Source organism: Telmatherina bonti (assembly GCF_933228915.1).
Source record: "Telmatherina bonti genome assembly, chromosome: 2".
NCBI lineage: Eukaryota > Metazoa > Chordata > Actinopteri > Atheriniformes > Telmatherinidae > Telmatherina > Telmatherina bonti.
In genome coordinates this window covers 27,886,932-27,901,395 of record NC_136620.1, presented here as the reverse complement: position 1 = coordinate 27,901,395, position 14,464 = coordinate 27,886,932, and the positions used below count along the sequence as shown (strand labels likewise).

The window sequence follows — 14,464 nt, the reverse complement described above, 5'->3', positions numbered from 1 at the left end:
CTGTAGTCTACAAGTCTGGTCTTTGCTTATGTTGGATACACTGTCATTTAACTCTGATGCCCTTGATGGGGAGCACAACGTTTTACTTTCACTTACTCTATGCAAATCAAATATGTACACTATCTCTCAAATTGCACAGCTATACACTTGACATCAAACCATTGTGTTACTTTTAAGATTTTAACTTTTCCCCATTTGTTTGGAAAATTGTGACTTCACATTTCAGAAAGTTTCGACTGTGGCATACAGTACTGTAAATTGGTGGTTTTCAAACTGGGGAGAAGAACCTTAACAGGGGTCGCCAAATAATTGTAAAATATATATTGCTTACATTTAATAAATTTGTAATTTTAACCAGTGTTGTCAAAATAAAACCGCAATATAAATCTCAGAAATTAGAAGCTTTTTTTTTTTTTAAACACATTAACAAATAAACAACTAAGTTACATGTCATTTTAAAATTCTATATTTGGCATTATCACCATAAAAAAGTCATTAACAACAGTGGTACTTGTACCTTCTCTGTCATGTGTCTGTTAGAAAAAGAAAGTTATCGATTTATTTTTATTGTTACTGTTAAAAGTAATTCATGGTGATCATGTTAAAATCTGTTACAGTTTGTTCAGCCCAAAATGCAGAAGATCTATGCCTCTTTACGTGGTTGAATCCTGTTGAAAATAGAGAACTTGACAGGACCAATACGGCGGCGCCGTTGACGTACGAAGCATGGACTAAATGCGGTGTATATGTGCACATTGCTACATCTGCTCGTTAAGCGATTTTATTAAAAATCATTCCTTCGTAAGTATGCGTTTTTACTATCATTCACCGATATGTTTTATTTGTAGGTTCCGTTGGACGTAAGCACATAATTGCAATTTTTTGTAATAAGCCTGCGGTTGAATGCCAAGACTTTCACTACGACAGTATCGTAAATCATACTGTTCCCATAAGCGAGGCTCTCCATGGAAACACATTCACGGCCGCAGTTTTGTTTACACTCTTGGGTAAGTTTGTTGTATCTTCACCGTTAAATTGCCAAATGCTATATAAGTCTAATCTTGTACTTAAATGACCTCACATACTTATCACGTGCTAACTGCCAAGGGGCATGTTAATGCAGAACATCAGTGTCTCGCGATGTAACGCTAGCTTAGCTAGCAGATCACCAATTAGCTCCCATGTGGAAGTTTGGAAGCTGTCCATATTACATGTCTGCGGATTACTTTAACTTACAGCGAATTGCTTGTCTTAGTGAGTGAATCGTGTTGTTTCTGTCAGGGAGCTAACAGCTACGGGCAGCTGGGACAGGGACATGTAGAGGACCAGTCTGTCCCTCGGCTCTGTGACAACGCAGCACTTCAAAACAGAGCCGTCCAGACTGTAAGTGGCGGCGGGGGACACTCCGTGGTTATCACCGGTAAGTTACTGCTCTAAATCAAACTCTCCCAGCTGGGTTAAAACTTCAAATGAAATGTTCAACATGGTAAAAAACAACAACAAAAAACTGAGGTTTTATAGCGCCTCCTCCTGGCCAAAAAAAAAAACAACTGTTGGTTTTAGGTGTTTTCAGTAGATATGGTTGCTTTTGTTCTTATTTCCTTGTTATAGTGAACCTGTAGCCTACGCCAAAAGAAATCGATGTGTAAGATGAACCTAAAATAAATAAAAATGTTTTTGAACTCCTAATAACGTTATGTAAATTGCTTAATGTTATGTATCAAATGACAACAAATGATTTTTTCTTACATGACAGTTGTAATATTGCATTTTTCTTGGCTGAAAAAGTAAAAATAATAAACAAATAAATAAAAACATGTAAATGGGCAATGTTTAATGTTTTTTGAAAATACATTTATTTTCAAAAATCAGTGCAGAGATTTAATTAATGTTTTGAAAAATGGGTTACTTGGTAAAAGCCAGCTTTGTCTATATGAGTTATGATTATATAATACATATAAAGAAAAAAAGCTTAATTTCTGGTTAGATTTAATTTCTGATCTGTTTTTTATTATTTCTTTTGTTTTTGTTTGTTTATTTTACTGTAACAACACTTTCATCTGCCTCTCTTTTTTTAAGTGCTCTGTGTGCACATGTGGTACCTGTATTTCAGATGGCAACATTTTACCATATGCAATATGTTTATATGTTGCATATAATCAAGATATTTGTAATGTGTTATGTACCGGACAGACAGTGGGGAAGTGTTCACTTGTGGACAGAACAACAGAGGCCAGCTGGGACTTGGTCACAAAGACGACATCTTAACTCTTCAACTCTGCTCCGTCTTGAATCAGCGAGTCATAAATGTAGCCTGTGGTTGGGATTTTACCCTGCTTCTTACTGGTGAGCACAAAGCACTATTTCACACTCAATAGTCATTTCTAAAAATATCCTTTAAATTGTACTTAAACTCTGTACTTTTACTGCAAATAGTTTTAGGTTAAGTGTTTATGTCTAATTCATACAATCCGCTTAGCATAAAAATAATCCTGTTTAAGACAGCCTAGTATTACATATATAACTCACATACTCATAATTATTACATTTCAAAACAGTTGAAATAGATGTAATCTGCTTTGCCATTCCATGAATGTGACCAGCAAAAGTAATAATGATAAAATCATTGTGATCGCCAGGAAGACTTTGTGCAGAGGTAAATTCATGTCATAAAGATTTGGAGATATTTTTTCTGCTTAAGGTCTTTCACAGATAAATATTAGTCATAAATCTGTTTGATCACAAACTCTTTCATGTCATCAAAAGGAGATTTTTTTTCTTCTGACCTGCATTCCAAGATGAAGTTGTTTCAAACCATTGTAGGGCTTGAGGGCAGAGTGTTTATCCTCTGGAAAGCTGCTTTGACACGTGGACTCCTGAAATATTTTAGAGCAGTGGCATGTGACTAAGCAAATGTCTACAAAGCTCACAAAAGGATTTTCTACACTTGCCCGAAGTAACATTTTCAGATAATTAGCAGACAAGACAAACAAACAGTATTCACTGTTTGTTTGTGCTGGGGAGACTTTGTCCTTTCTGCCAACCTGGTTGCTTCTTTGAATTGTAAATATACACAAAGTACTACATGCAGTACTTATATCAACACAATAAGGAGTCTCATCTGGCATTGTCAGTGTGTTTTAAATAAAAGACAGTAATTTCCATGCAATAATTTCTGCATCACGTGATGCCTCCTATGCCCATTAGACAGCTGTACCACACACCTCTGGCTCCCCCTTCACAGTTTCAGCAGATAGTCTCTTGCAGGGATGTACTTATGTGAGCAGCAACTGCAGAAGAATACTGGACCAAACTGTCTGAACCTTCTCCCAAAATTTCTCTGGAGTTGATGTGAAATAAGAGGCAGACCATTGCATGGCATTGTTCCCAGCTGATATATTTTTTTTGTGCATGCTATTCTTTTTATTACAATAATAGACTGTGGCCAACTACTGGGATGTGGCTCCAATTCATTTGGACAGTTGGGTGTTGGACAGACAGTCACACACACTGCAGATCTGCTGGCTGTTGAGGTGAGCATGTACTCAAGAAGTCGTAGTGCATGTATATTTGTAGGTTGTCCCTAATAAAATGTGAGCCCTGATCATTTATCATGCCTAAGTAGTAAGTTTAAATTTCTAGAAAACAAATTTTTCCTGCTGGTTGGTCATCAAAAACCAATTGCAGTTGTGTTTTGCTTTCAGAGTCTGAGGGAGCCTATAGTGAGTGTAGCAGCAGGACTCAGACACTCACTTGCAGTTACTGGTAATGTAGCACCATAACATGTTTTTTTTCTATTTGCTATATTTGGCAGTCCATCCATAAATCTTATTTTTTATATTTGATTTTCAGATTCAGGTTGTGTGTATCAGTGGGGAACTGGTCTTTTCAGTTATGCAAAGCGGGCTCTCAGTCCAAACCCTGTTCCACCGCACCTGTGTTCTCAGGTTCCCTGTTTGGTGCCAGGTAATGTACACTAAGCAGAAATAATAACAGAAAAAGATGTACTTAAAACCATTATCTTAAAGTGATGACAGTAGTGACTTACAGAAGTGACAGATGTTTGTGTTTATGCTGCAGGTCTCAATAAAAGGAAATCATGCTTGGTGGCAGCAGGCTCAGCTCACTGTGTGTGTCTTACAGGTAGGAAATCCAGATTTGGACAAGAATCAGATTAAACTGTATACAGAAAAAGCATGCTGTTTTGATTATTTTATACCTTTTTAAAGAAACTAATTAATCTTTAGATGCAAAGATAAAACCAGTGTGGCTGTCATTTTAAAACAAATATGCAGCACATTCTGCAATCTTGTTACAGTGAAGGATGCGCTAATACCCTTTAGCCTTATCTCAGTGAAATAACCTAATGTTGGGCATGTAGGTAGCTGCTTTCTTACAGTAAGGAACCAAATCCTTCAAAAACCTATTTTATCCTCCTTATCTTGTGAAAATTCTAAGTTTTCCAGCGTTATATTTAGAGAATGCTGCAGGATGACCCCTTTCTAATCTGTTTTGGTGTTGGATGATACTAAATCTCAGGTATCCGTATTAAAAGGGGAAAAAAGTGGATCTGTGCATCCCTAGAGAGCTGTGTTCCAGTTCATACACATCTGTCATGTCTAGTTTGCCCTCTGTCCTGAAATTTATTGTGCCGTGATTATTTTTCTGTCTTTCTGCTGCTGCTTCCATTAGATGAAGAGTAATATTACCTATGTCATGTTTGCAGAAGACGGCGATTTATTTCTGTGGGGAAGCAACAAACATGGCCAGCTGACTGTGTCAGAGCCCTACTTGTCCTCTCCAGCACTTCTGAGGAGATCGCTGTTGAATAAAGAGAAAGTTGTGAATGTGTGGAGTGGCTGGACTCACATTGTTGCTCAAACAGGTACACAAGCACAATAGTACATCTTATCTGAGAGATGCTTACCAGTTTCACAATTGCTGTATCTGAACAACCTGATCTGAATCTGTCTCAGAGAGTGGTAAAGTTTTCACGTGGGGCAGAGGAGATTACGGACAGCTGGGCCGACAAGGGTCAGCCAGTCAGAACACAGAGGAGCAGTCAACTGTATCTGTAGCTGGAGGCATTAGCCAAGCTATGGAGGTTGGCATGTCGGCAGAAGTGAAAGTCCTTCATGGAGCAACACAGGTACAATATTTTGAGAAACACTTCTGCTAATTAAATACCAAAGGATTTCTGATGACAAGAATGCGAGAGTCCTTCTTATTGTTTATCTGTGCTTTGTTGAATTTTAAATGTCTAAAAGTCCAGAAGGGGGCAGCAGACAACTGCAGATAACAATTGGAGTCAAGGTTGTTTAGAAAAGGAAGAAACATGATGCTCCCTAAAAGAAGCTTTGTTTCACCCATAACCTACATCCACAGGACACATCATATTTAACCCAGTAGGGGGAGGACCACTTACATTTAGTAAAAGCAGAAGTCTCTCCTCTTGTGAGAGCAATTATTTTGAGCATTAGAATTGCATCCATTAACCTGGGGTCTGAATGCATCAGAAGATTGTCAATAAAGTGGATGTCAGGGTTGGGCAAGGGCAAGTGCTGGATCATTCTTGCACTGTGCCCAGATCATTGCAGTAGTGTTAGTGAATGTCAAAGCACAGTCACCTTGTGTGTGTGTGTGTATGTGTGTGTGTGTGTGTTAAAAGTAAAACATGAGATAATATGGATGATAGGACTATAACTCTTATTGCTACAATATAGAGCTTAAACACTGCAGCTACAAAGAAAAGATTTAATGAGTTGCCAAAATTGTAAGAGACGTGAACATATTTGATGGAACAAAGTAAGATATGTCTTTGGTTTATAACTGGTAGGTGTTGTTCTAAGTTCCCACAAGGATATGCCTAATTCCAACATTGTCTTATTGAAAATAGTTCTGTGTTGAAGAAATAGATTAAATGTGCAGGAAAGTAGTGTTTTTATTATACCTGGAATGTAAACATATTGAATGCATTCCTTCCATTCCTGTCACCGGGCGGAGGAGGGAGAAAAGCTGTGAAATTGAGGATTTTGGTTCGAATGGCAAGGCTTATGGCCACCTGAATTAGATGCATCAGAATGAATGAAGGAATGAATAGAATGAATTCGATGCTTCTCCAGGATGTTTTAGTTGTTGCTTTGTATTATAGAAACCAAAACATAGAATATCTGACATATTTGATAGATATTTATTTTCTATCATTTTACAGGATGTTTTTTGTTATGTATGTATCCCTGACAGCACAGCAATTCCCTGATATTAAAACCTTAAATTTGTTTTGTTTTTCTGTATTCAACATGTATTTTACAGGTACATCTCAGAAACTTAGAATATTATGAGAAAGTTCAATATTTTTTGTCACTCATTTCACAATGTGAAACCTATATGTTTTATAGATTCATTACACATAAAGTGAAACATTTCAAATGTTCAATCCTTGAAATTTTGATAATTGAGACTTATAAATAATGAAAACCCAAAATGCAGCATCTCACAAAATTAGAATATTATGAAAAACTTCAATCTTAGAAAGTCATGGTGTAACACCCTAATGAACTAATTAACTCAAAACACCTGTAAAGGTATCCTGGGCCTTCAAATGGTCTCTCAGTCTGGGTCAGATGGCTACACAATCATTGGGAAGACTGCTGACTTTACAGATGTGCAGAAGATGATCATTGACCCTCCACAAGGAGGGAAAGCCATAAAGGTCTTTTCTAAGAAGCTGGTTGTTCACAGAGTGCTGGATCCAAGTACCATATATTAATGGAAAGTTGAGTGGAAGGAAAAGGTGCACCAGCAAAAGGCAGAACTGCAAGCTTGAGAGCATTGTCGAGCAACATCCATTCAAGAATTTGGGGAGCTTCACAAGGAGTGGACTGAAGCTGGACTCAGCGCATCAAGTGCCACTACGCACAGACTAATCCTAGACATGGGCTACAAATGTCACATTCCTCGTGTCAAGCCACTCCTGTACCAGAGACAACGACAGAAGCATCTCACCTGGGCTGAGGGGAAGAAGAACTGGACTGTTTCTCAGATGAAAGCAAGTTTTGCATTTCATTTGGAAATCCAGGTCCCAGAGTCTGGAGGAAGAGTAGAGAGGCACAGAATCCATGTTGCTGGAAGTCCAGAGTGAAGTTTCCACAGTCAGTGATGATTTGGGAGCCATGTCATCTGCTGGTGTTGCTCCACTGTGTTTTCTGAAGTACACAGTCAACACAGCATCTACCAGGAAATTTTAGAGCACTTTATGCTTCCTTCTGCTGACAAGCTTTGTGTAGATGCAGATTTTTTTTTTCCCCAGCAGGACTTGGCACCTGCCTACACTGCTAAAGATACCAAAAGCTTCTTCAGTGACCATGGTGTTACAGTGCTTGATTGCCCAACAAACTCACCTGATCTGAACCCCATAGAGAATCTGTGAGGTTTTATCAAGAGGAAGATGAGAGTCACCAGACCCAACTATGTAGATGACCTGAAGGCTGCTATCAAAGCAACCTGGGCTTCCATAACACCTGAGCAGTGCCACATGCTGATCACTTCCATTGCCACGCCGCATTGATGCAGTAATTCATGCAAAAGGAGACCCAACCAAGTGTTGAGTGCATGGAAATGAACATAATTTTCAGAAGTACTTTTATTTATGTTGAAAGTATTTATGTTTATTTATGTTGAAAATATCCCTTTTTTCATTTATTGTATGTAATATTCTTATTTTCTGAGACTGCATTTTGGGTTTTCATTATCTATAAGCCACAATCATCAGAATTTCAAGAAATAAATGTTTGAAAGGTTTCCCTCTATGTGTAATGAATCTATATAATATATGGGTTTCACATTCTGAAACGAGTGACAAAAAATATTTAACTTTTTCATAATATTAAAATTTTCTGACATGTTCCTGTAAATACATTACTTAAATTACTTTCTCCATAGATCGCTTGTGGATCTGAACATAACCTTGCTATAGTCGGTGAGTATTTATTCAAAATGTTAACATTTTGTGTTGCATAAGTGACCATTTACAGCCGCAGTAGAATGCATAAATAGAGAAGGAAAGTCCCCTTTCAGCTATGCACTGCTTTCCACTGATCTGATAGCAGATGAAAATGTTAATTGGTGGCTCAGCAAGCAACCTGGTGTGTTTTTGTAATACATTTGCAACAGCAGTCATAAAAGGTTGCTTTGGTAATGCATAAAGTTTCCTTGAAAAATGATTTGTAACGCTTACATCACTTTTCAATCTGGTACAAGTCTGAACTGCTGCTCCTGTCTTATTAATAAGACAAAGACAAGTTGTGTTCCTGCATGAATAAATAACATTGCTTTTCAAACTTTCCTTCTCCAATGCTTTTTTTTTTACAGTTACCTGCAGAACTTAGGCACTATTATCCAACACTAACAAGACAAACATATCCTAAATAGCGTTTAAGGTGCTTTCTGTTAATACTGACTATGCTATAGGTGTCCTCAAGTAAGAGGCCAGTAAGTGTTATTTATAATACTGACTGTACAGCTGCATCTGATTAAAGCTGTCTAGAACATTATTAAAGACTAACAACAATGTCCGGCTGTTGGTGCCATTAATGCGTTGTCCGAAACAGGGCTTTATTGGTTGCTTTAAGTGCTCATGAATGAAATATATATTTCTTAGGACTGACAGAACTGACTCAGGTTGCATGGAGGAACAAGGAATGCACACAGGTGAAACTGACCTGTATCAATCTGTCCATCTCCTGTTCCTGAGGAAGTAGACAGGGAAATGTTTAATTTATTATAATTAAACAGTAGTTTGAAGAAAAAAAACATCCTTGTAAAGCTGCAGAGGATTTCTGAGGTCACCTCACTTCTCCGTGGTCTTTTGCATCAGGAAGTAATTACAGCATGGATAGACGGGTATCAATTACTGAGGCGATTAGGCCTATAAAAGAGCCTAATTAACTACATGCATGTTTACAGGCATGCTTTTCCAGTGAGATATTGTGAAAGCAGTTTCCTTCTATCTACAAAAGTGATGGTGAAGATGGACTCTGCAGCATCCCTCAATGAATACTTAATAAAAACAGACAAATGTTTGTTTGTAATTATTTATCAGAACTCCACAGAGCAGAGATCAAACATCTTTTTATTCTTTGCAGGCTTGGTAAATTTCTCCTGCTTTTCCATAGTCCCACCTAACAAATATGAAACATTTTGGATGTAAAATCTTTTACATTAAATTTTGAACACTGACCCAGTTTTTTACATCAGCATGAATAAAAATATCGCAGATGAACACTGAAATGCAAGCAGAAGGTTCCAGTAGAGAGGGGGAACACTGAACCAGTGAACATAGCTCTTGTTGCTACAGAACAAGCATCCATGCCACCCACTTTCAATTTTTTAATTATCAAAATAAGGATGATGCATATGTCAATATACAAAGGAATTTTTAATGACTTTCCATCACAACAGTTGCCAGGAAGTACCATCCTTTACTCTTAGAAGTTTGATTAGACAACACAAAAGCAGGACCAGTAGAGGTAGGACTCGTGCGGACATCCAACACCTCGCTCCTCTGCCATGCTCTCCTCTTTCTCCTCCTGACTTGTGCGTGGTGGCAGGAGCAATGAAATAGCAAAACAGGATTGGAAGCAGAGACCTGAGTGCTGCTATTTCTGGTGCTGAAGTAGGTCAGGCGGAAAGGAACGGAGAGCATTGCATGCTGCTTATGATATCTGTTGCCTGCTCAGCCCATGCCCATTTGCACCTTAGCAAGTGTTCCTCGTGTGTGAAATTCATCATCGGTGGTCAGAGGCGGGAGATGGCCAAACACTCTGTGGGAAGAGCTCTTCCAATCTGAGGAAAAATTGTTATGTGAATACTTAAACTTAACGGGGACTGAGGAAGAAAATAAAACCTTAGATTAGATCTTATGTTTTACTTGTACCTGTAGGCTCATGCAAGTCAGTCTAAAAAAGGAGGCAAATCCTGCAGATTATGCCACTGTGGTGCTGCTAATTAGGTGAGAAATTCTGTACTGTCAAATGTGAAAGTCAATGACCGGATTTGTTCACCAGGAAATGGCTTTCGGTTTGAGTTCCTTGTGTTTTTTTTTTTTTTTATCCTTTTGTTGAGCAGATTTTGTGCAGGCACTTTGTTACCATGGAGACACTGATGTGCTGTTTTCTAGTCAGTGTGTCCATGAATTTAGCTCAGCACCAATATGAGGCATTTTTCTCCAATATGCATAAAGCTTCAAAGCATCAAGTTCACCAATTGAGAATATTTACTGAACAGACTTAACTAAAGATCATGCCAAATGCAGTCTACTTACAGATTCATGCATTATCTCTAAGACGGGACTAACTGTTTGTAATACATAAGCTGTATCTAGCAGAATGTAACACTGAAAAGCTGCTGGCATATCGCAGACTCTTAACTGGTGAAGACATATGTGTTTGTTGGTGAATCTGAATCTTTGATGCTGCCGAATTTGAGGGACAGACTGAAAACAGAGACAAAGAAACCACTCAATGACATAAATGAAAACATGACATGAAAGACACACGGCTACCAAATGGGGAAAGCTTGGAGATGTGTTACCCTTGAGAAAGCAAGCTCGCTTCTGTTGCTATGGCAATGGAGCCTATTAGGTAACCGTGTTGCCATGGCACGTGTCTCCTCTGTGGTGCAGACCTGACCACACCCACCAACATGCTCACCAGCTGTGAAGAGCAGGGAGGATTTATTACTGGCCAAGTGTCAGTGTTTTGATCAAAGAAGCTCTGTGTGAGTGCATGTTTTTCTCCCATTTATTTTGGTTTGTGTTTTTGCTTGCAGCTTTTTTTTTTGTACTATTTTACCAATTTTAGGCTACATTAAACACTTTTGGTGCCTCTTCTCTCCTATCAGCTTCACTGACCCATGACCCTTCTCCTTTTCAGGCGAGCATCTCGTCTCGTGGGGCTGGAATGAACATGGGATGTGTGGAGACGGTTCACGGACTGACATCTTTCATCCTCATCTCATTTCTGATCTAAGACCTGTTCTCATTGGCTGTGGAGCTGGACACTCTATGGCAGTGTGCACTGTGACAACTACTTTAAGACAGTCCTCTAACTCCAGCTGAATAATACTGGAGCATGGACATTACTTGGCTTGACAATCAGAGACTTATAATAAAAAATAAAAATACCCACAATGATTCTGGGTATTACCACATTACTGTTTCAGTGGCTTGTTGGTACTTTGTAAAAGCCCACATGCAATCATTTTAAGTGCCCTTCACTGTGCAGTAGCATTCACCTTTTAAAAGGCCACATGGGCTACTTAAGCAGGCCAGACTTCAAAGTATTATAGTGATAAATTCTCTGATGTAGTTAGACACAGCCTGATTTATGTTTCCTTTGGCAGAAGCCATCATTTCTCTGGCTAGCCTGTCACTTTGATGGACATGATGGAGGAGATGGCTGTGCCTTTAGCTGCTGGTCCACCTGCCATGTTAGTCTTCCAGACTGAAGCTGCTGTGGATCATATGAAAGATTGACTGTACTGGTGCTAAAGCTCCATCTTCCCACGTCACTGACTTTATTGCTGGGATCTTGAGTGTCAGGAGGTCATCAATTCTTGCACTTAATCCTGAAAATCTCTGTCATTGTATGATTTAACATTTTATGAGTCTCTACCTTTTATTCTTTTAATAAAGGTCTAACACACATTCAATGTTCTTGTCATTTTGTGTCATATTCTTTAATCCTCTGTTTATCTAATTTCTCCCACTGTCATACTTAATTTATATTGGGAGAAACTTATCAACTTTATCTGACCCAACCTACATATTTATAAGTAGGAGACATCCGCAGTGCAGCATCTGTGTACCAAGTGCATCTATTAAGCCTGTGACAAGGTCAGAGGCATAAGCAGGATGCAGAATACCATTTCTGCATTGTATTTATCTTTTAGTTTTTCTTTATTTTATTTTCTTTGTGTTTAATGACTGTGGTTTCTGCAACTCCAATGTGGAACATCACTGAAAGTATGCATTGATAAAAATTAAAATGCTTTTAACCAGGATTTGTTTAAAAAATAAATAAAATAAATCAACACTCGTTGAAAGCTGATTATTTCTATGTGTTTTTTTTTCTTTGTTTTTTATTTATTACTATTTATTGTACAAGTCGGAACTGTATTGGTCAAAAAAAGACACAAAAAAATATTTTTTTAAAAAATCTCCAAACAACAAACCAACCAATACGATCACCGAACACCTCATGGAAATAACTAACCACAGAATGCACTGTGTTCAAAACACACACTCTGAAATCTCACTAAATGGCATACATTAGTTGCCTCATTGTTGTATTGTTGATTCTGTTCACAATAACAGCCACTGTATTGTTGTTTTTTTAAAGTTTTGTGTCAAACAATGTTCAGCACCCTGTCCCCCTCATTTATGTTCAGCTCTGTTGGCAGAATCATGTGTTGTACCTCACTGCAGGTACATCTAAACAAGCTATTGGCAGTGAAATTGCAGTTGTTTGGTAAAAAGTTGGTCCCTTCTCACTAACTTTTCCACACAAACAATCCATTAGAGCTTTCTACTCATTGATCATCCTATGAGTTTTTATTTAGATATGCTCATTGCTTAACTTAGGGAGCTGATCGGTACATGGGGTCTTTGTTGTAACAAGGTGTTTTGGGGTGCTGAGCTGATGCTGATATTTGTTTTCAGTGGATAGTGATAACTAAAGTAAACAGTACATTAAGTTATTGTGTTGCGTATTCCTGAATGGTCAGAAAATTAGCATAACAGAGGCACTTGTCCAGTATGATGATAATGGTTTGGCAATAGTTTGTATTACATACTAGTATACCAAACTGCATACATGCATAACAAAAACAAAAAAAAAATCCAATTATAAATGATTGTCAATTAAATTATTACTGTACTACAGAATAACCAATGGTGTTTGAGGCGTGATACAGCATATTTTATATGTAAGCTGTCAATTTTCATTAAAGCACAACATTTACCACTTTTATTCTTTATGATTTATGATTCCTCACATCAGAGCTTGAAATTTTAATGCCTCATTGTAACAAGGTAAGAGTTGTGCTTTCTTTTAACATGACCCTTTTTCTTGTTCTTCCCTTGTTTTTGTTTTTTTTTTTTTTGTGGATGTTATCTCTATGATGCTTGAAAAAATATCAAAGGAATGTTAAAAGTTCACTGGTGCAAAACAGTGCAAAAGTCTACGAAGATGTGACCATGACAGTGCAAAGTTATAACTGTTAAGTCTGGCTGACATGACAAGTGACAGGTTTTTGCTGAAGGGTGTATGACTTATATTGACTTTCGTTTTGTTTTGTTTTGTTTTTTTAACAGAAGAAGCACACAGATATTTGATGATCACTCAAAAACATTGGTACACACAACTTCAGCACACAGAAAGCGTATTTACAGCACTGGCACACACCAAAAAAATAGGCACATAAAATTACAACACAGTAACCAGTCACAGATACTGAGCTACATAAGGCTTGACAACAAAACTTCCTCAGTGCTACATCTATGCTGAGTTTGTGATGTACAAGTTGTCACTTTCACACCCATTTAAAAATACTAAGTAATACACACAACAATGCTACAGCACTATCAGGTGGGTGATGGGCCATTATGGGTCATACACATAGTGGTTGGTACACCATGGTTCATAACACAAACTGACTCTGTTGGTTGTCTGCTCCGGTGCTGTCGTTGGGTCTCTATAAACATATAAAAAAAATAAATAACAAAAATAAATTATTACACAAATTATGTATAATGGTGGAAATGATGGCGATGATGGTGGGTAAAGAAAATGTGCTCCGTTAGTTCCTCATGGTAAATGGTGGGTTTACCATGTACTTCCCATGCTCAGCCAAGGCGTCAGACACCAAACTGCTGTCTGAGGTGCACAGGTTGGACTCTGAGTCAGTTAATAAACATGCCCAATCATGCTGCATTTTACAGGTTGATGTAGAGTAGTTCGGTCATTGTCATGCGTTTGTATACTTTGCATCATGCTCTCACAGTCCCCCTTGTTTTTTTTGTTGGATTCTCTTTTCCCGAACACAAGTAGACAGAGGCTCAAACAGCAGCTGAAAACACTAGCAGTAAAGCCAGTGGAAAAGGAATGATGTATGTATGCATGTGCTGAATAAAAACGGAGTCTAAATGCTTGTTGTGTACAAAATTTATTTCATGCAAGGACTTGTATGTACATTTTTTTTATTTGAATACTTTTCTTTTGCATAAATGTAAAATACATGCATTTACCTTTCCCCAAGTAGACCCACATAAGATTCTAGGTTGGATTGTACCTTTTTTTTTCTTTTACCCACTTGAATTGCATGACCATATGATTCACTTGCATCTCTTCACATAAACTTGTCACAATATTTCGTTTTTCTTTTTTTCTCATATATATAACGTTCA

General features: G+C 37.9%; 1 protein-coding gene across 1 annotated transcript; it reads left to right on the top strand.

Moving 5' to 3' along the window:
* The first annotated feature begins 953 nt into the window (after positions 1-953).
* On the top strand, positions 954-11,698 carry sergef (secretion regulating guanine nucleotide exchange factor). Its single transcript, XM_079259092.1, has 11 exons — positions 954-1,007; positions 1,282-1,420; positions 2,194-2,346; positions 3,439-3,533; positions 3,705-3,765; positions 3,853-3,966; positions 4,081-4,143; positions 4,727-4,885; positions 4,977-5,149; positions 7,942-7,978; positions 10,932-11,698. Exons 1-11 carry the CDS (start codon positions 966-968, stop codon positions 11,114-11,116), a joined length of 1,221 nt encoding a protein of 406 aa, XP_079115218.1. The 5' UTR covers positions 954-965; the 3' UTR covers positions 11,117-11,698.
* The last annotated feature ends 2,766 nt before the right edge of the window (positions 11,699-14,464 follow it).